The sequence below is a fragment of the Harpia harpyja genome, chromosome 16 (genome assembly GCF_026419915.1).
Source record: "Harpia harpyja isolate bHarHar1 chromosome 16, bHarHar1 primary haplotype, whole genome shotgun sequence".
NCBI lineage: Eukaryota > Metazoa > Chordata > Aves > Accipitriformes > Accipitridae > Harpia > Harpia harpyja.
This window is the reverse complement of record NC_068955.1, coordinates 21,083,544-21,105,814: the sequence shown is the minus strand read 5'-3', so window position 1 is coordinate 21,105,814 and position 22,271 is coordinate 21,083,544. Positions and strand designations below refer to the sequence as shown.

Genomic DNA, 22,271 nt, shown 5'->3' with positions numbered 1-22,271 from the left:
ATTAGATATAGCTATTTTGAATAACACATTTGCCACCCAACTCTAATGCTTGCTTCTTAAATTGAGATAAAGGTTTCTTCTTGAAGAGCTGAAGCTCATCTTGTTACACCATGGTTGGTAGAATTTCTTTAACCGACATCGACTTTCTACATTTTGTGGGAGTCTAGCAGCTTCTTCTTCCACCTGAAAAGATGGCTTGCTTAACTACATACAAGTTTTGCCCAAATGTTGTTTTTGCAATAAATTCATAAGCTACCAAAATTACTGTAAGATTGTTTCTCTTAAAAAAGAAAACCCCTTTAATGTCAGTAGAAATAGATATCAATTCTCACTCAGCAAGCATCTGAATCATGAATCACTGGATGCTGGGAGTATTCACGGGAAGCATTAATGCACTTGCCAAATTCTCTGCCTCTTCCTACTGGCCACTGTTGGGGCCAGGATTCTCAGCCTCATCACTGCCCTCAGGAAAGCTTATGAAAGTTTGAGATAAAATTTCACCATGCTTACTGCTCCCATAAACTACTTAAAAACCCTGAAGCTCCTTTTTAAACATTCTGCTTGTCACACGAGAAAGTTAAAAAATCCAGAGCCCCTTCAGTTGCATGGTTTAGGCTGGGCATCCGTTCCATGGCAGATACAAAACCTGTGACCAGCAATAGCATAGAATCATAGAATTATTTATGTTGGAAAATACCCTTAAGGTCATCGAGTCCAACCGTTAACCTCATGCTGCCAAGCCCACTGCTAAACCATGTCCTTAAGTGCCACATCTACATGTCTTTTAAAAACCTCCAGGGATGGAGACTCAACCACTTCCCTGAGCAGCCTGTTCCAATGCTCAACAACCCTTTTGGTCAAGAATTTTTTCCTAATATCCAACCTAAACCTCCCCTGCTGCAACTAAAGGCTGTTTCTTCTTGTCCTATCACTTGTTACTTGATATAAGAGACTGACACCCACCTCGCTACAACCTCCTTTCGGGCAGTTGTAGAGAGCAATAAGGTCTCCCCTCAGCCTCCTTTTCTCCAGACTAAACAACCCCAGTTCCCTCAGCTGCTTCTCACAAGACTTGTGCTCTAGACCCTTCACCAGCTTCATTGCCCTTCTTTGGACACATTCCAGCACCTCAATGTCTTTCTTGTCATGAGGGACCCAAAACTGAACACAGTACTCAAGTACTCGGCCTCACCAGTGCCGAGTACAGGGGCACGATCCCCTCCCTGCTCCTGCTGGCCACACCATCTCTGATACAGGCCAGGATGCCGTTGGCCTTCTTGGCCACCTGGGCACACTGCTGGCTCATACTCAGCCAGCTGTTGACCCACAGCCCCAGATCCTTTTCCGCCAGACAGCTTTCCAGCCACTCTTCCCCAAGCCTGTAGTGCTGCATGGGGTTGTTGTGACCCAAGTGCAGGACCCGGCACTTGGCCTTGTTGAACCTCATACAATTGGCCTCGGCCTGTCCAGATCCCTCTGCAGAGCCTTCCTACCCTCCAGCAGATCAACACCCCTGCCCAACTTGGTGTCACCTGCAAACTTACTGAGGGTGCACTCGGTCCCCTCATCCAGATCACTGATAAACATATTAAACAGAACTGGCCCCAAAACTGAGCCCTGGGGAACACCACTTGTGACCAGCCACCAACTGGATTTAACTCCATTCACCACCACTCTTTGGGCCCAGCCATCCAGTTTTTTACCCAGTGAAGAGTACACCTCTACAAGCATACATAGCTACTGCGTACAGCTTGTTTGTGCAGCAATACATGTACTGATGTTACAAGCCTCTGAAAATAAGTGACGCAAGAGCACATCATCATAGGTACATCAAATTTATTTACACTATAGGGGAAGAAAGGCTTATTAAGTTTGTTGATCCCCACCAACTGATATTTATAACCATTTAGAAGTATGCTTTAAGAGAGGTCTCATTTAGTGTAGATGAACATTAAAATGCTGCAACAAAACCATATGAGATATTCCAAGTTCTCTCACAAACAAGACAGGACTATCATACAAAGTAAAAACTTAAAAGGTATTCCAATCTATCAGTTTTTACTGATGAGAACTGCATATTCAGATAATAAAGATACCTAAACCAAGCCTCTGAATTTCACTGCCACATATGAATAGCACTGAGACCTCTTATAAATAAAAACACTTAGCAGTTTTCATTTGCTAATTACAAAGTTAAATCTTATGATAGTCCATTCGATTCACATACAGCTTCTCTGATAGTCACCTGTGACTCTAATACAGCAATGTCAAAGCTTCCCCAACAGACTAACCTATTAAGCCTTTAATAATTTTACTGTATCTCTTCATGAGGTAGAATACAAGTGCATAAATATTTTGCTCCATGCCACAGCACATGCTGATATTGTGTTCCCTAGACTATTCCAACTCCTCCCACTGTTTTCTTCCCAACGTCTAAATAAGCAGTTCTCTTCCCATTCTCAGCAATTCATAAGTTTTCCTCCTTACCTCAGACCCAGGTCTTTCTTCACACAGTTTCATCTAGTCCTTCATCTTCACAGTCATGGGTTCCACTTCAAATCTTCCAGGGGCTTCACCTTTCCAACATGCAGTACCATTTCTGAAGATGTAGAGACACACTGCTATAGGTACTAACGCACAGACTGTGGTGCTTCTCTCCTAACATAACTATCAGCAAGTATGTTACCTCAGTCCCACTCTCATGAGGGAACCACAAGCATTACACAGGAGCAGGAAGTAGATCTCATCAGGTTTTGCCATAGTGTCTTCCTGACTCAATATTTATTTCCACAACTATAGAGTTAAATAAGTGTTAGACAATATCAAACAAAACTTTTAACTTTAATATTCAAACTCAACACTAGTAAGAACAAATAGAGCACAAATGGGAAACATTGTTTAAACTAAAATTAATGAAGAGACAAGCCAGTAATTAGAACAGTTCTATTTTTTAGCAACATCTGTCAGCCTAGGTTCAACATCAGTACAGGTTCTGACGACCACATTATGTTCATTTTGGAACTTAAAACTGAATAGTTAAGCTTTGTCTGTTGCCAACTCAGACTGCAGTTTCAGTATAGTATACTATAAGCACGATCAAAATTATGTACATAACAATGAAGAACAACCTGAACACTTACACTAAACAATTATTTACAAGTACTCCAACATTAAAAAAAAAATATACAATAGCCTCAAGAATGGACAACTGAAGAGAATACCAACATTTAGAGAACCTTATTAGAAAGAATTACAAAACATCAATAGCCAAGACATTAACAATTGCACTACACTAATACAGAGTCCAAATATTAAATTGGTGCATTATTTCACAATGCACTAGCTTTGAGAAAACTGCTGCCTTCACTAAAATGCAGCTTAGATTTGATTCACGTAATTGTTTTAACAAGAAGCCTATTAACACAATAATGATTGTTTTAATGCTACAGTTTACAGCGAGGACAACAAACTAAAAATAGCAGCAGTTCCACATGGCACTTAATTCCACAGGTTTCTAAGCTGTGGTTTATGCAATGCCTACAAAGTGCTCCCAGTTGAATATACAAATAAAATTCACAATAAAAGTCTACCTGACATCAGGTACATTGAGTGTAGGTGGCCTTAAAGCCTGTCTTTCAAAATTTATTCCCCTCTGCTCCAAAAAAAACAGTAACTATCAAACCAAGGCCCCCTCCCTCCCTCTTAAAGATCGTTCAGGATATTACTTCTTATTACAATGCCGTAACACTACAAAGCAGCACACCACTATAGTGGTTAACCCTGGGACAATGTAACATCTAACAGTGTAACTGAAAGGCTTATGGATTAACATCCAGGATCCTCTATAGACGAGACAGTAACCGAATCTGTTAACTCAAATGGTTAATACAGCTATCAGCCGTATCGTACAAGTAAAAACCCAGAAGCAATTCCTGTAAAACTAGTGACACTGATCAATGACAGGACAAGAAACCAGGAATTGAATGCTTCCTTCAATTCCTTAGGCTTCAGTCCAGCAGAGATGCTATAGCCATCCTCAGTAGTTCTTTCAGACTTCATAGTTAGTATATAGTAAGACTAACTGAGCGGTTCATTTTCTTTCCAATGAGTCGAGATGGCCTATTCTGTGTCGTAGATCTAGTTGTCATTCTGTCAGTGAACAGCGCTCGCTCCTCAGCTGCAGCCTTTGCCATCTGTGCCTTCTTCAGCTCTCTGCAAGACATTGAGAGTCACACTTAAGCAATGCTATCAGTCAGGACTACAGGTGTATCACAGCAAGAGTGTTTCAGATGAATTGCAGCAGTTCAGGACTTAAGACTTGCCATCAGTTTAGGTCATACTAAGACCATTATCATTGACATCCACCTGTTTACAACCCAGAGGACAGAAGCGGGATGTTCATTACTTGTCTAGATGGTCTTTCTTTTGAACAAGGGAAGGAAATGACAAATTCACACAACTCAGATTTTGAAATCCAGCCTTTTATAAGCAGCTCAACACTTCAATTACCAGAACACGGTAGGATGCTGTTTACTTTCTCATACAAGCCGTATGATAAATCACTGAAGAGCTAATTACTGAGGTTTGCCCAGATGAAGCATTCAGCCACAACTGAACTTCTGTGGAAGATCCAAACAGACACACACTTAGATGAACACAACTGGCAACAGACAACTTGGGAAGCATCCTTTTCCTTTTGCATACCCACATCAAAAGCTTATCACCATCTAAATCTTTTTTGCCCAACTTAAAAATTTGAGGCCAAAACTGCAAGGCCGAGTCACTGAAGGTAGCACAGGCCATTGTCCCTGTGCAACATTCTGTCAACTATTCTGTTTCAGAGAATTACCAATACTCAGTCTGAGGACAAAGTTAAATAAAACTCTGGTTAAAACTATGAAATAGTCACGCTAAAGAGCAAAGTTATCTTTATCAAGGGTTTCTCCACACACCCCTTTTCTCCTTTCCTTAAATGCTGACATATGGCTAAGTGTAAGGATTCCCCCCATACTCTTTTCCTATCCCAAACTTCCCTCAAAGAATGTTCTCTACCCTAAGAACTAGTGTTTGTAGTCTCACTTCACATCTGGACTCCAAAGCAAGACCAAATTTTACAAGCTTGCTGCATATAGGTGTAGGTGTATTTAGGTTTAAGTTACACGTTTTAGTTTAATAAGCTAATCCCATTCTTGTAAACCGAAGTATTATTCATTAAACACCCGTGCCCCATCTAATCCTCCCCCACATTATCACTGTGTCATTCACTGCAAGAGAACACAATCAATTTTTAGACATCTTCCCTGAAGATTGAATGTCAGTCACAAGTGCACACACGTGTGCACACCCACCCACCATGCCATTACCAGGAAATAAGTTTTACAATACACTTCCATTCTTCCCTAGAAGTCTAATCTTGAATTATTCCTTCCTCTGAAAAAGATGACACAATAGAAAAAGCTGAGTTTCCTTAGAAGAATTCCTTTCACTGATGATAAATTACATACACAAGTGGTATCTTAAATTGGTCAAATGCAGGAGCATTAAAAAAACAAAATAAAATGAACCAAAAATACCCACCTGAACTATTTTATGGAACACTATCCCACACAACGTAAAAAAATTACTGTGGATAAGTGTTCTTTTAAAATCATTCTTGGATTTACCGTTATTTTATAAGGATGTACCCTACTTGTTGCCAGGCCAGACACAGTCTTCGCAAAATATTAGCTTTGCCAACTTCCCTTTTCACATGATACAAAAATACGTTGTCTTTATAGAAGCAAGCAAGTTACCTCAGCAAATCTGTCCTTGAATAACCTGCACAAACTGTCAAATTATTCTTTCTGCAGTCAGTGTAATTCATAAGAACGTTATAAAGATAACCATCTAAAATGGCAAGCCTGGCTACATTCAGACTGTAGCAATGGCAAGATAAGCAGATAGCAATGGAGAGACTCCAAACGCAAAGTTAACATCTTAATTCAAAACAAGCCAGTCAGAAAGTAATCAGTGTTCTGTATTCCCTCATAAAAGTCTGTCTATCATGCATAACACGTCCAAAGTTAACTGCAGTGAAAGGTTCAGATGATTCCTTTTTAACTTATTAGCTCTTTCTCTGAAATTTGAGCAGAAATCACTTTCCTAAAGGGAATCTCTTCTTCAAAGCTTTAATTCAGAGTTGAGTGTTTAAGCAAGGGGTAGGACAAGATGACCTCCCGATACAAATGATTCTCTGGTAACCTAATAACACTGCTGTGTCAAATTAGTCCAAAAACATTCCTGATGTACCATTTCATTTAAGTTCAAAACAGCTCATTTCAGTCATGTTTTCCAACATTTCAATGTAGAGATTGACCTCGGAAAACACAGACTCAAATAATATAGACGTAAGTTACACTACACATGTCACAGAAGTACGCACTATGCTTGAAACATCTTTCAAAAACTGTAATGTTTTGTATGCTTTGAATTCTAACAGTGTAGTTGAGATTCCCTTGGAGTGTTCAAAAAGTTCCTTCTATCAAGAAAGTTCCTTTTAAAGTTACATAACCCACTTTGTACTCTCAGGTACGTACACGCATACAGATTTGTAGACCTCATGCAGAAACAAGGACAGTCCTGTTTTATCATCACTCTACTGTCATATGAGAACCCACTGGAATTTAAGTTATGTTTAAGAACCCCAAGGAACTACTTACTTCTGTAAGAGCGAGTTTTTGAATTTTTCAGCATTCAGTTCTATCCGGAGCTGCTCTGCGCTCTTTTTTGCAGCAGAGAGAAGCACCGAATGCTTGACTAGTGCCACAGCTGAAGGCCTTTTCTCTGGATCAGGATTAATCATAACCTTGGAAAAAAGAAAATAAAGCATTTAGTTAAGGCCAGTAATACAGTAAGTTACACTAATCAGTGAGCCACCAGTACAAGAGTTCTTACTTTTAGTAAGTCTAGCAATTCTTGAGAAAGCACTTGTGGTATTCTAGGTAGTTTTCCTTGTCGAATTTCGTGCCATTGGTCCCCATTAGTTGGAAGTGGTTCAGCCCCAGCAGCACAAACAACAGTCAGAGCAAGAGCAAAAATATCTGCTTTTGGCAAATGAGTGTAGTTCTTGAAAAATAAAGAAAAATAAATTTACTACACATACCACCCAGCGTAAGAGGAAATCTAACGCATAGCAACTCATAAAAGAAAGCAGCATACAGACCTAACATCACTATTTTCCACAAACTGAACAGTTACCTCTTGTAGGACTTCATTTGCAAGAAAACGGCTATCACCTTCCTCCACTTGCGGACTAGATACTCGAGTTACATGACCAAGGTCACCTGCAAAAAGAAAAAAGTTATTTTTCAGAAGACAAATAGACAATGCAATTCTTCTGAGCACAAGTGTGCTGCTTCTCACCTATTTTAAATATGACTCTATCAGACGACCAGTCATCATCATCACCTTCTTCTGAAGTTGTACTTGGGACTGACGTCCTAGATATGAAAATATTACCTGAAAAAAAGCAGAATTTAAAAACAAAAACCAAAAAAACCCAAACAGCTATTTCTGTCCAATTTCTACTTCATCTAGTTTTACTACAGTTTGCTTTAACCACACAGAAGTTTCAGTTGTATACATACCCAGTTCATAGAGCAAGAAACTCTAACTTACTCGCTCTGGCCCCTCTGCTGGGAGAGGAGCCAAGTGTTACGCAAGTAGAGTCAATTACACAAAAAGGACCCGAGATAAACTCAGTAACAATTTAAGTTTGCTAGCCAATTTTACAACTGACATCCTCATACTGCCATTTAGAACTTCAGTGAAGAATTTACAGTTAGTAAGGTGTGGCTAACAGCTCGTTTTTCTACAGCAGATTAAATTAACTGAGGAAGTTGTTAATACAGAGTATTTACTCTGTCAATACAGAGTAAAGCAGTTTACAAACTTACTAGGTTTGATATCCATGTGCACCAGTGACATTGAATGAATGTACTTTAAGCCTCGAGCCACCTGAAGTAGCAGGTCCTTCAGTTCTGGTTCAGTAAAATAACGCATATTCCTGTAATTTTCACTTATAGCATCTGCTAAACTGCCGCCTAAAACAACATTAAAGCAAACAACTAATTATTTTATATCAGTTGACAAAGTAATGAAAACTTGCTTCCAAAAGTAAGTATAACTGGCTTCTGAAATTAACAGTGAATATATCACCAAGAACTTGCTGATGATACATAAGAAGTGTAAAATCTAGTGCTGTATCGCCTCTTTATAGCCATGTAATATAATAAAATTATTTTTCTGCTGTAATTGCAGTGCAAATTAACAGGATACCAACCCAAGGGAGAAGACCTCTCTCCCTCTTCCAAAACTCTGGTAGTGTATCAACCATAGCAAAAAGCTTGAGAAATCAGGTCCACCTCTCTTTTTAAAGAAAACTCTCTTGTAATTTTCTCTATTCCAGCTTGCACTATTGTACAGAAGAAAGAACAGTTTTGCTGCTTGCAAATGCCTCACTGTACTTCCAATATTCTTGAACACTTAAGACTTTGTCTGCAGTTTTGTATAGTTTTTGCTTCATATATCTGATATGCCTTTTCCAACAGAAAGGAATATCAGACAACTTTGAGACAACGATGGTATGAGCTATGTGTAGGGTAATCAATCCCTAACTAGGTCTAGGGATTTGTAGAGGGACCTGCGTATCTTCAAAAATTAGATTTTTTTTGAAAGCAAGTTCAGAACAAGCGATAAACTCTACTTACCATTGCAATATTCATTCTGTATAAGCATATGATCATCTTCTGCCCATGCAGAGTAGTATCTTACTACATGAGAATGCTGTCCGAGAACTGCATGTGCATAGACCTCTCTTAAAGCATTTTGCCTGTTACAGTCCCAAAAAATAACAGCACGCAAGAATATTATGAGGTGAAATTAGTCCAATTTCAGCTTGATAGAAACACTTATTATAATATCATGCCTCTCTGCCAGCTCAGGTCTCTAATTAAAATCTTCACATTCAGTTCTGTGGCACCCAAAGGTGGATTTGTATTTATATCCAAACAGCTAAGATAATTTACATTGTATTAAAAGACTAAGCATACGGAACATCAAAAAACAGGTTTTGTTGCAGATAATTCTTGAAGGAGGTGCCACTTCCATTACATACTTTTCAACTAGCAGCAGCAGCAAGCTTTGAGAAGCATCACTGAAGCTTTAGGAAGAAACTAATGATGACCATAAAACAGGAGTATGACTGAACTCAACATTCCTAACTTGTATGAGAGTCTGGTATGCAATTTTGAGCAACTCCAACTTGTGGAGTTTTATTAGAACAGTGGGGGGAAAAAAGTCATGAATCGCAGGCTCATTCACAAATGCCAAAAAATACCCCAAAACTGACTTAACTAATCTGCACGTCACTCAAGTTGATCAAGGATGAGGACCTAGTTGGGAATATTGCTTTCCTTTCATAACTCAAAGGATCATCACTGCAATTTATTCATATAGTCCCTCCTGCCATTAATGCAAGTAAGCGTTATTCTTACTTTCCAGATGAGAACCATCTGTTCCCACAGAGCACTGGGACAAATGTCCACTAGGAGAAAGGTCAAGTAGCCTTTCCTCCCCTGTACTGCACAGTATTCAGAACCAAAAAAAAATGTAAAGCGACTTCAAAATTGTACCTGTTTTACATTTAATTAATGTATATTTATACTTTTCTCTGAAATGCCTTCTCTAGACACCAATATGAAGAGACATAGGAGGAAAAAGCACCAAGAGGTGACTTTTAAGAGCAGGAAATACTCACTCATCCACTGAGCCAGCTAAGGGTTTCTTGGATCGCTTTATTGCATAAATACAGCCATCAAGCCTCTTCACACATTTAAATACAGAACCAAATTCACCTGATCCAATCTTCTCCAACTCATGAAATTCAGTTGCATACCGTGACTTCATATTACTTTCTGTTATTGTTATCCTCTGCAAAGATTAGAAAGGAAAAATACTTAGATCCGCAGATACACAAACTGCCAAACTTTAGTATCAGGTTCAAAAGATTAATTACCTTAGCAGGTCTGATAGTTTCATCTTCATGCTCTCCATCACTTGCTTCCATGTCCTCTCCACAAGAGCTGAAATTCACAGCAGTTATTTTTGCAGAAGTAATATGGCTTAAGTAAACTTAAAATTGAAGTCTAGCAGCTGTTGATTTTTCCAAGATCTAATTCTCCCATTCCACCTTAGTTTAACTAATTGAATGCCAGACATTTGTAAACACAAACTCATAAAATAAAGGTACCATGCTAATATCTTTGTCATTTCTTTCTTCATGTTTCATACTAGTGTTTAATGTGTTTTTTCATCCTCAAGAAAAGACTGTGTGCACAGCTCATTCAGTCAGGTAAAAAGACTGTAGGGGACAGCCTAGTCTATCCTCTCAGTATGCTAATCAAAAGATTAGTCTTAAATGGTTATTTCATAATATCATGCATCTCAAAGCAGATACTTTAAGAACTATATTATGCATCACTAACAGATTTGCAAGGAAAAATACTTTCCTAGAAGCAATTTGTAGCAAAACTTTTGCAGCTAAAAGTAGTTCTAAAGATAAGCTTAACAAAGGAAGATAAAAGTTACTCACTCATTCCAGTGCGTTCTCTTCCTCCTACGACATTTTCCTTCAGAGTTGTGAAGGAACATGGAATCTGGAGTGAAGGGATTGATGTTCACGTGAGGTGTTTGTCTAATATCTTCTTCCTGCTTCTCTGATTTCCCAACATTCATAAATAGAGAGCCCCCTCGAAGTTTGACTGAGCTGGAGCCTACTCCTTGTGCTTTAGAGAGCAAACTCTGTATTTATTAAAAAAAAAAAAAAAAAAAAAAAAAAAAGACACTTATAACCTCAACATTGCTTTAGACATACAGTCAGGTCATGCTTGAAAGCCATCATGCCGTCATTACAATATTGTCTAATCAAAGTTAGCATGAGTTGTTTAAATACCTGCATTTCCATCAAAAAGAATTCCAGATAAACTATTAGGCTTTACACTTCACACAAAAACAGTTAAAGGAAACACTGAATGTTGAAATAATTTATAAAAGACAGGAAAGATTATGAGAGCAGCGTTTCTCAGTCTTTAATCATGTCATCACCTGTACTTCTTGGACAATTCTTTGTCCATGAAACAAACACAGATGAAACTCATGGACCATCCTGTGCTGTATCACCATAATTTTCACGTACGAGATCAGACATAGGAAATTATCTTTGGTGACTACAAATCTAGGTGGCAAACAAAAAAAATAAGCAAATAAAAGATTTAATACTGATGCACAGATGCCTCTTCATAAACGTACAAAAAAATTGCTCAAGAATTGACAGCACTGTTGCGCTGTCAGTTCAATATCCAAAACAGATCTTTTGGGTGGTGATTTGTCAGACCAGGCTTTTCCAGGCACATGATAAACTCTCCCAGTTAGGAAGGGAAGTTGGCACCTGAGTCTCCTACATCCTGGTGAGGATGCCAGCCACTGACCTACTGGATCACAAGCAGGAGTATTGCCTTATCCTAGCAACACCTTTCAAAATAAAGAATTGACCTAACTAAAGCCTGAACCACCACAGGGAAGAAGGCTCAATACTTGGGAATCTCAACTGCACTCCCCAAATCTGGACTAGATGAAGACCTTTAAGTCACTTGTGCATCTCAACACACATTTCAGTACTTCCACTGGATACCTTAACCAACTGATTCTTCTAGATTCCGAAGATAACCTCTCCAAGACAACCCAGGTAGAATTTGGGCACCTAATTTAAGAATCCCACTGAACCGCAGTGTTAAGACCTTGTTCTTAGCGTCACAATCCACAAGACTCTCGCGTCTCAAAAGCATCTGCTCCTGACTCGGTACAAGATCCTCACCAATTTTACTATTTCCAAACGTACCGCTGATTTCTACCAGTGAAACCTCATTTGAGATGGAAGCTGTAGAAAACCAATTAACAAGGTTGCCTTCCTCACACCTTAAGTCAGTTGTTTTCAATCTATAGCCTATAGACCCTGGGGGGATTATCCCCGGGGATTATCCCTGGCTTACTTCTAAAGGGCTATATGAAAAGTAGCGAAGAAAGCAAGCCTATTATCACTAGATTTAAATTCACCATACGGTGTTTTACACGAGTGTCGAGTTCAAAAGTTGAAATGCCTTCCAAAAGTCTGTTATTGACAGAGTTAAGAGCCACCTATCCCTTTAAGCTTTCAAATCCATCAGTTTAACAGCATCAGCTACTCAAATAGCCTTTTACATTTGATGCAGAAGAGCGCAGACACTGAACTTGCACTGGCATACGGTAGAACAACAGTAGCACTCGGAACAAGACACACCGACCTGCTAACAGACACGCAGGAGCAGATTCCAGTTCAAGCTTTAACTTTCTGGTTATAACGGTACAGATGCCCACACGACACTGAAGTACTTATTTTAATAGTCTACTTTCACCTTTTAAATAACCTTTTCCACAAAATACAGCAAAAGCAGGGTACATCTGTGTTTATATATGAGTAAGATATATTAAAATGTAAAAGTGTATTTATAAATATAGATTTTATGTATTGGGGGGGGATTGTTCCACGCCCCCAGCTACCCTACGGGACAACACGCACGACTGGGGGGTGGGGGGGTCGCGGTACTACTTTGGCTTCCCCGTTCGCCCCGGCCGCGGCCCCTCGGCAGACAGCCCGGGCTGCGGGGCGAACCGAGAGGCGCCCCCCTGGGCCCCCGCGGGCGGGCGGGCGGGCGAGCGGCCTCCAGCGCCGCTGCGGGAGCCAGGCGGACAGGCGGCGCCGGCGCGCGCCCGCCCGCCCCTTCCCGCCCCACCCCCGGGGCCCACCGGCGCGCGGAGCCCGAGCGGCCGGGCGGGCGGAGCGTTGCCCCCCGCGGGTTACATAACCGTAACGGACGGGCTGTGGGCAGGTCTCGGGGCAGACGCCAACTTGCCGTTGCGGGCAGGCGGGGTGGTGCAAGCGGCTCGCGGGGCGGGCGCCGACCCCGCCCGGCCCCGGGCCCCCGCCGCCCCCCTAACCCCCGCGATTCAACCCTCCCGCGGTCCCCCGGGCTCTCCTTCCCCCTCCCCGGGGGCGGGTCGGCCGCCGAGCCCTGCCCGGCCCAGCACCCCCCACCTCCCTCCGCCCTCGCCCCCAGCGGGCCGGTGAGGGGGGGGCCCCGCGGCGCGGCGGGTGCCTCACCTTGGGGGTGTGCGGCGTGTCGAAGAGGCGCAGCTTGCGGAAGGTCTTGTGAGGCGGCGTGCCGGGGCAGTCGGGCAGCGGCGAGCCGGGCTCCTCGCTCCGCAGGCGGTAACCGCTAGCAGCCGGGTGCGGCGGGGAGCGGCCGCAGTAGCGGCGGCCCTTGTAAGACGGCAGCGGCGAGGGGGAGCCGGCCATGAAGTAGGCTCCGGGCGACTTCACCGGAGAGGAGCCGAACCCCTCCTCCTCCCACGAGTCCCCCTCCTCCGGCAGCGGCGCCGCCGCGGGCTCCATCTCCTCCTCTTCCTCCTCCTCCTCCTCCTCCAGCAGGGGCGGGTCGCCCCGCGCCGGGGTGCGAGCCGCCGAGAGCGGCGAGTCCGCCTCCTGGAAGGCCGAGTCCTCGCCGGTGCTGTTGCCGCTGCTGCCGCCTTCCTCCTCCTCGTCCTCATCCTCCTCGTCGCTGTGCCCGCTCACGAACAGCAGCTTCTGCCGGATCGGGGCGGCCACCCGCCGGGCCGAGACCCGCCGCGGCGCCGCCGCCGCCTGCTGCAGGCTGAGAAAGCTCATGGCGGCTCGCTGCGAACCACCTCTCTCACGGCCGAACCCGGCCGCGCCGCGCCCGCTGTCGCTGCGCCGCACTGCCCCGCGTGCCCTCGGCGCGCTACGCCCCTGGGTGCGGCGGCGGCGGCTCCGCGCGGCTCTGCCCCCGGGCACAGCTCGCCTCGCGCTGTTCGGACTCCGCGGCTTTCCCGCGACCGTTAGTCACGTGGCGCGCACGCCAGCCAATCACGCCTGCCCACTCGGTTTGAAAACACGGAGGGCGGGGGCGGGCCTACATACGGCCGCGTCACGGCGCGCTTTGGCGCGAACGCCGCGGGCGGAGGGGGCGGGGCGGGGTTCGCCACCCGAAACCGGGCCCGAGGCGGCCACACGTCCGCGTCCGCCCGCTGGGGCGCGGGCGAGGCGCCATCTTAGCCCGGGGGCGCGGCCCCGCCCAGCGGCGGCGGAGCCCCGGGGACGGCCGGGCCGGGCCGGTACCGCCCGGGCAGCGGGCGTTGGACGGGCGGGGACCCCGCGCCGCCCAGCCCGGCTGAGGCGGGCGGCGCGCTGTCCTGCCGAGGGTGCAGCTCCCCGCCTCCCAGCAAGGTTGCTTTGCTCCCGTTTGGTTGCTGGAGGAGCGCGCGGCCATGGCCACCGCATGTGCCCCAGAACAGTAACAACTCCTTTTAGGCCAGGTAAAGGCGGCCTTTTTTAGCTAAGCTGAAAAATTAATACGTTCCAAATACCTCTATGCATGTGATTTGAACCGCAGTCAGAAACACAGGAGCCTCCAGTACAGCACCCCATGCTGTTAATGGTAACTCCTACGAGACATTTCTAAATTAATCAAAAAGTCTGGGCACGGCAGATGCGATTTTGCAGCGGATGCCATTTAACGGTCAGGCCATCTCCCTACAGATGCCACAACTTTGCCTCTCGGCTTCGTTTTCCATCTCGTACCACCTTGATTAAATGTAACTGAACAAATAAACCTGCCAGTCTCTCTCCTCCATCAAATCACCTTAAAATTAACCCCTTGGGTAACAAAGGTCCTGAAATAAAGCAGGTTTTTCCAGCCACAGGAGCTCCAAAGAACCCGAAGCAAGCCAGGTGTGCATCCCTGTTGAGTTTCTCTCTGCTTCCCCAGGCTCTCCGGGCAGGCACGCCATTCCCTGGACCTGCAGGTAGTGCCAGGGCTTTGCTTCCCTGAGAGCTGAGAGCATGCGGGATGCCGGGACCCTGTGGCACAGCCCCTCTTCTCTCAGCCCATGCCCCCCCCCCCCCGGCCTCCTCCCCAAAACCTACCTCTCCTTGCCTGGGGGACAAAAACCTCATCTGCTGCAAATGGCACACTTCGACAGTGAGCAGCACTTGTCTGTGAGTCTGAAAGCTCCAAAGATAATGAACTGAAACACCTAAGGCCCAGTCAATAGAAAACAGAAGTTTGTACTTAACCATGCTTCCGTTGTTTGCCCACCTCCTGTCGCTGGTCTCCGATGTCCGTGGGCAGAAGCCTCACAAGCAGCTTCGGACATGGTTCCAGCTCCCGTGGCTGCAGCCAGGGCCCAGACATTTCTGCTGCTGAAAGAACGGCTGTGGTCAACAGTGGGGCTCAGAGGCCTTTTTCTGCTGCCTGCTGAAACTGGACACCTGTATGTCCAGCAGGTAATTATTTTTAGACAGATTTCTACTGAGGCCCAAACCAAAAATACCAGGATACATTTTTCTCCCCTTTTCACACCAGTGCTGTTTGCACAACTGCTGCTCTCCAAGCCCCATGTGCTTTTGGGACCTAAGAAACACCATAGGGATGCTGGTGGCCCATACTCCACTTCTGCTAGCGATTCCTTTTTTATAACCTCTTCTGCCTGAAAACACCTGTTTCTCAGCAAAGAGCTGCCACGCAGGGTGGCACAACTGTCCCCAAGGGCTCTCACCAGTACCCTGCAGGGACTGAACCTGTAGCGTGTGTGTGGGCGACTGCCTGTGCCACCGGCACTGTACAAACATAAGAGCATTTTAAATTAATTTGGCTAAGCGGACCAGCCGTCAATATAACTCCATACTCACACAGACTCCCTCTGCCTGCGCAGTGAAACGGTTTTGCTCAGAGCTCCGTCACCTCAAGATGCATGGGTCGCTACCCTTTTCTTTTTTGTAAGGCCTACATAGAAACATTTCTGCTTAAATATCACATCCCTACATATTTCTCACACTTTCAATGGCCTGAAAGCTTAAGACAGTTCTTGTTTTCAGGACAAGCAGCGGTGAGCCACGAGAACACAATTTTTGAGATTATAGAAACCTCCTGAAAACTAGTTTTAGAACACTGAAAGTAGCCAACATAACCTATGAAAATGGGATTGGACAGCATTTACAGAGATACAGCTACATCAAGCCAAGTGCTGTAAACATGCTTGGTGTGCAATTAATTTAGATTAATCACAATAATGTCCCATTAAAAATACTCATTTTTAAAACTGAAATGCACTGTGTAGCAAATACTAACTGAAGCATTCAAGTTTTAGAACAGTTGATGTAAGAGAAGGCTATTTAAAAAATACAACCTCCATCTCTTTCTCAGTTAATAGCCCACAGAGGGAGATGCAAAGCAATTCCTAGTAAGTGACTCAAAAATCCCAGCCACTAGCTGTGGCCTACTTCAGTCATATACGATGTTTCCTTTTCTTTAAAAAAGATTAAACAATTTAAGCTTTCAATGAATCCCTCCCCCTGAAATGTCGAAGCTGCAGTCTCCTTCTCAAACTCAACCTAAATATAATTGGTGCTGCATTGCTTTCTGGAGTCTACAGACACAGGTATTTAGTGAGGGTAAGGGGCAAACTGAAATTCAGAAGCCCTATTGTATAGACTTTAAGTAATGAATTGCTAATCACTGGAACAGTTTAATTGGGACAAAATCAGATGGAACAATTCAGAGTTTGTACAGAGAAGGAAGTATTTCTGAAGAGAAGACAGATATGAGAGGAAAGGAAAAAAGGAAGAGAGAAAGAAAGAAACAGCAGTAACATAATTGTTTTAAAAGAAAGTTTATTTCCAAACCAAGAGCAAATAAGAAAGAGAAGTACTGATTAAATATGTAACTATAACAAAATGCATAGTTGCTATATAAGGACCACGTTCATAGGCTCTACATATGTGCTGTTCTAAATTTGCATCAGTTGTTCTTTTACTGTAGTTTGACAGGACCATAAACGGTTGTGTTGAAGAGAAGATGAGTTTCCCCCAGACTGAGTGTGGCAACTCTGCTATCCTGTCCGCCATAACATAACTAGCACTAGGAGGCCTATAAACAGCCTGACTAAAAAGCACTGCAGAGCCAATTCCCTTAGGCAGAGAGCACATTAGCAATGGACATCATCACAGGAGGAACAGAAGTGAGCAGGGATGAGCTCTGCAGGCTTCCACTGCGCCATACTCAGCCAAATTCATCCCAAATTCTCTGAAACTGATTAAACTGCATCTTTGAGCCTCTGTAGTTCTTGCAAACTAAAGCCCTGATCCTCCAAATAGATGTAACAGCATGTAACCTGATATCCAGGCAGTGCCTGACTGATATTCCTACCAATTTGAGCGGTTTAAGGGTTTTCAGGGTATATTCGCAAAATTGGCTTGGTTTTTTCTTTTAATACTTGCTTTTAAATTAAAAAATAAGTATATCAGTCTGGTGCACTGAAGATTTTGCTACCAGAAATACTTATCTGGGGCAGCACACACTTACTGACAAACAGCTGCTTTTAACTAGGAGTTTTCAAGGGAAACCATTGTTCCCTCTTTTGTGGGTATCAGGGGAACCCAAATAATGGTGAATGGGAAAGAAATGCAACAATGGCCAATTTGTCTAGCTGTCAGAAGAAACTGCCACAGAAGTGGGTAGTACACTGCCATCTTGTCAGGATTTCCTGCACTTATAAGTTCATCTGCAGTCCCCCAAAACCACTTTGATCAAATTGGAAGAGTTCTGCCAAAAACTGTATGAAACCCATTCCACATCAGCCAGCACAGTCGTGAAACTATAATGAGTTCCTCTTATTATGAGAAGGGTAAATGGAGTGAAAAAGCAGAAGAGGAGGAAGGTTAAGTTGCTTATATGAAAAATAGAAACACTACAGCCACCTGTGCCAGGGCTGTCGCTGGAGAACTGAGAGCAGGGACAGATCTGTGCTATTCCCGGCTTTTCTCTTGGGTTCCAGCAGGTACCTAGGGACTAGCATGCTTGTCACCAGTGCCAGTGATGGCATTCCAGTGTTCACAGAAGGCTTGGCATATACAAGGCTAACAGGTCTCAGTGGTACTGTGCCAGCCAACTGGGAGATGTTGTCTCTGGGCCACTGACAGCTTAAAGGTGAACAGTTTAAAGACTGTTTTATCTGGGGTTGTGCTAACAGCTGCTGTTAGATGGCAACCTCTTTTTATTTATTACAAGGTCCAGAGTTGAATGGGTTCTCCATCAAAGGTGGACTTTGTGTCCAAAGACATGCCTGTAGTTGATGCTCCCAGTGCTTTTACTCTTTTTAGCCTATAGCCTGCATGCAGATAGAGCATTTCTCCAGGATGTATTCACTCAGGAAGTGTAAATAATAAGAGCAAGAGAACAAGGTGGAGAATAGAATGGGGAATTTGACAGCACCTAGGATGCTTCCCAAAGTGAAGAGCAATTTCTGGGCCCAAAATCTGGGAATTTAAGGGAAGATCTGAAGATACTCAGAAGTTATAATGTACAAGGTACATTAAAAAAAGCACAGGTTTTGCCAAGCAGTCATGTACAATTCAATGTTTCTCTGTGACTATGACAGCACACACTCTTAAGAGTTTTTAGTGTCTTCATTTTTGCCTGTATGTCTGCCTCTTAACACTTGAAATATCTGCTTACAAAGAAAGTGGCAAAAGAATCCGTTCCTGAGATTTGTATTCAGATCAGAAATTCCTCCAAAACATCCTAAAAGTTGAAGAGACAGAATGATTGCTATGACTGAAAACAAGTACAATTAGAATGCCTCATTCCTGTGCTGAAGTGAAGTTAAAATGATCAGAATAGAAGTCAAGATTTTGTATCTGCAATTAAAAACCTCAAAATGTCTAATGCACAGAAACTAGTCACTACTAATTTACCAGTATCCCAAGCCTTCTTCCTTTTTCTCCTTCAGGGAACATGCAAAACCATAAAAGAGGTACTCAGCCTTTTTTCAAATTTACTACTATTCATTTTAGTAATCTCTTACGCATGTCACTTAAGGTAAGACATTCTGCAAACATTTTTCAGAGATGCAGATAAAAAGATAAAAGCCTAGTAAGAGTTTCAAGAGGCTCAGCCACCTTCTTCCCACTAACACCACCCTCAGGAACCTACATTCAAACATCTGTCTCTTACTGTCTTGAATATACCTGTTTAAAAACAAATAGCAGCTAATCCTGTCTGTCCCACAAACCATTCTTGTCCTTTGATTTTTCAGTCATTACAACCTGTACTCAAATCTGAATTAGCTCTACACCAAAGCAAAAAGCCCACTGGAGATGTAGCTTTGGAACATTGTCCTTTCTCCATGAGCTTTCTACAGTCATGGGGTAGTTTCTCTTATGCCAGCAGACTTGCCAGATGTTAGGAAGTCAGCGTCTCTTCCTTGTCTTGCCTCACTAAGATACCTGCTCAGAAGCCCCTCAGCAAAATACTACAGAATCAAGCAGTAACATGATGGAGAGTCTAAAACTCCGCAGAAAAATAAGTAAAACACAGCAGCCAGTCAACCTGAAGGCTGGTAAGGGATTTAAACAAAGGCAAGAGTCAAATGCTAGGATTTTGACAGTAACATAAGACACTTTTTTTTTGTAGAAAAAATTCCGCACAATCACTTGTGCCCTGAAAGTGTAAATTTTTGCCATGCCCCGAGTAAAATGCTTTAAATAATCTAAATGGAACAAAAATAATCCAAATAAAATCTCTTACTGTTTCAGAACCTGAGATGGATAGGATTTAAGGGGGTCACATCTCCATTAGAGAGAAATACACAGAGAGTGTAGGACAAAAAATGCTTGCTTGTTGATACAAGCTTCTATGTTTATTGGGATAATTAAAATCTGCTTTGAATATAACCCTCAGCTGAAAAAGTCTGGTATCACATTCCTGATAGGGTTAGGTGTCAACCACTTACTGCTAATGGTGATGGTCTAATTAGATTGTTATTTTCCTTTGACGAAGTGAACTTTTCTAGCAGAATGAAAAATAGCATCAAAGGAATGCCAAACTGCTGGCAACACCTAAGCTGCATTTTAAAATACACATAACACCAGAAAAAATGCTTGTTTCTATGCCTTATTTGGAGTGTAGTGTACTATTTACAACACAAGAACTGAAAATGGCTCTTGATTTTTTGGTCCCTTGTCATAGGGGTCCAAGGTTTCTATCAATGGAGCAAAAAATACTTTTGGGGGGATCTGGTGTTCAAAGATATACTGCTTTGCAAAAAAAATAGGAGTACCTTACTGTCATCAACCAGCTGGAGTTTGAATTTATGCATCTGCAAAGACAAGGCATGTGTTAATTTCTCTTTTTCAAGACAAAAATGATGCAGGCTGAATAAATATATTTTTAAAGTTCCAAACAACTGTAAAGTAATAGCTGAACAGAACACAAGTTACCCTTCATTTCCAGTCTCTTAACGCTTATTAAAATCAGTTTGCTTCCCACCCAACTATTACTGAAATTTCATCTGTGCTATATTTGAAAATTACACAGAAAATTTTACAGAACATTTAATTACTTTCATTCAATAACAAACTAAGAGTGACTGGAATAGGTCTGTTATAGGACACTAATGCATCTTGGTAAGTAGAAGCTATGGTCAGCCTAAGGTGTGCAATCTGACTAACCTCAACAGCTGTAGTGCTGAAGTTGCCAGATTCAGAAACACTCTTGATCAGATCCTTACTCCGAACCATCTTTTCCTGGTGGCTAAATACCGATTAAATAGCTTCCTGTCCTTGGGGAAGGCTCCCTGACTCTGCACTCAGAAGTACACAGTATGCAGTGATTTTTCCATATTGTACTACTGCATGATCATCACAGAAACCAGAGCACCCAGTCAAACAAATTACTCCCAGCAGCATTTGAGGTGTTACAAGGGTTAGAAACTAGAGTAAAGTTTAGGAAGAACTGCCTTCCAAGCTCAGACATTTTGTTTACCTGGACTATCAGCTCTGTCCTTCTCGTGTGCTAAGCAGACACCACATGCCTTTTCTCCCACACTGCCTGAATATCTCTGGTATCGGTCAGCTGATGGGTTGCTGAGATTAATTATACCATCAGGGATTATGGCTGTTTACAACTTTGTTGTCAGGCTTCAGGATTTACTCTTATAAAAACACAGTCTTCCAGCCCCAGCCTATTCATGTGTGCTTTGGCATTAGCTCTTTAAGGTAAAAAAGAGCTGTCCTATTGTTATGCGTAGTGTGTCTGGCACAATAGGTCATCAGCCTGGAGCACTGAAAATAATTGCCTCTCTCTTTTACTATCAGGAGAGGCACTGAACTACAGTAAAGAAAAGCAAAGCCCACAGTGGTGAAAAACCGTAGCAACATTTAAAAGTGAAAAGTTGACTGCAAAGTCTACAGAGATTTTGGGTTTATTCCTTTAAGGGAGGAGTTGGTGTAGGCCTGTAATTCAGATCTGAAAGAAAAATTGTGACTGAGAATGCTGGAAATGTGGGAGCCAGTTTGTAAGAGGAAGTGATATACTGAGTTGCTTTATAGGATTCCTCTTTTACAAATTATTTCCTTCTAGTCTGCCACAGCATTCCCTTTGAGACAGAACTTTCAAAAAGAGGAGTAAAATCTATGGGGAAAGGATAGAGATTTCTACTGCCAAACACCCAATCCTTTTTGTCATATTCTTTGTTTCCTCCTCCTGAAATTCTTTTCACCAGTATTCCTATCTAACTGGATTTAGTCCTGTCTAATCTCCACTACAGGTCCTTCCAAGACCAACACGCAGCATCAGCTTACCAAAACAGCTCCTTCCACTCCGGTCTGAATCTGAATGGAAGCAGGGTAGAAAATCGCACAGGTCTCTCCACTCTGAAAACAAGTCTATTATGAATACAGGCCTCACAGCTAAGCAGCATATAATCACCTCAGCTTCTCTGTAAACACTAAGCAGTCTAAGTCAGTTCGGCTTATTTATTCAGTATGTTTTCCTTTATAGGGGTAGCTAGCACAACATGGAAGGACAACCTTGGACTTGGGAGTTTTGCAAGAATAACTGGTAAGACACCAGTAACAGAAATAATTTTCAAAATACTGCACCTTTTCCTGACTAAGCTAGTTCTGAATGCCTTGCAGCAAACCAACTAATATGAAAGAATACTCACATTTGTACAGCGGTCAGAAAATGTCCTGGGAAATGAGAAGAACTGAAGTTATCTCTTTGCTAAGTCAAAGCCACCGTTCCAGCCACTGTTTCCGGAAACTATTAGCAATGAAATTT

At 43.0% G+C, this 22,271-nt stretch overlaps 2 protein-coding genes across 6 annotated transcripts in view; both read right to left on the bottom strand.

The window, feature by feature from the left end:
* Window positions 1-2,738: 2,738 nt before the first annotated feature.
* WEE1 (WEE1 G2 checkpoint kinase) lies at window positions 2,739-22,237 on the bottom strand. 3 transcript variants are annotated; one of them, XM_052811801.1, is made up of 11 exons: window positions 13,235-14,101; window positions 10,631-10,839; window positions 10,055-10,121; window positions 9,797-9,969; window positions 8,748-8,869; window positions 7,935-8,081; window positions 7,402-7,497; window positions 7,237-7,322; window positions 6,934-7,104; window positions 6,699-6,844; window positions 2,739-4,212 (listed from the first exon to the last, which is right to left on the bottom strand). In XM_052811801.1, the coding sequence occupies exons 1-11, from the start codon at window positions 13,796-13,798 to the stop codon at window positions 4,062-4,064; spliced, it is 1,932 nt and encodes a 643-aa protein (XP_052667761.1). In that variant the 5' UTR covers window positions 13,799-14,101; the 3' UTR covers window positions 2,739-4,061. The 3 variants fall into 3 exon arrangements, with proteins under 3 accessions (XP_052667761.1, XP_052667764.1, XP_052667762.1); XM_052811804.1 differs by lacking the exon at window positions 13,235-14,101 and adding an exon at window positions 22,156-22,237 and having other exon boundaries at window positions 2,825-4,212; XM_052811802.1 differs by lacking the exon at window positions 13,235-14,101 and adding an exon at window positions 11,143-11,235 and having other exon boundaries at window positions 2,825-4,212.
* The window catches only part of ZNF143 (zinc finger protein 143), a 48,408-nt gene continuing 42,942 nt past the window's right edge, over window positions 16,806-22,271 (bottom strand). For all 3 annotated transcript variants that reach the window (XR_008238812.1, XR_008238814.1, XR_008238815.1), the window contains 2 exons: window positions 22,156-22,253; window positions 16,806-21,862 (listed from right to left, as the gene is read on the bottom strand). The gene's annotated coding sequence lies outside the window, so the exon portion shown is untranslated. The remainder of the gene's footprint in view (window positions 21,863-22,155; window positions 22,254-22,271) is intronic.

Bases quoted from the DNA above. Each gene is read 5' to 3' on its own strand.
- WEE1 (XM_052811801.1), bottom strand. From the start codon at position 13,798: ATGAGCTTTCTCAGCCTGCAGCAGGCGGCGGCGGCGCCGCGGCGGGTC. The intron at 8,870-9,796 runs GTGAGTATTTCC...GGACTGTAACAG, and splicing joins TTAGCTGGCTCAGTGGATGA to GCAAAATGCTTTAAGAGAGG. The intron at 7,498-7,934 runs GTAAGTTTGTAA...GCTTTTTTTCAG, and splicing joins GCACATGGATATCAAACCTA to GTAATATTTTCATATCTAGG.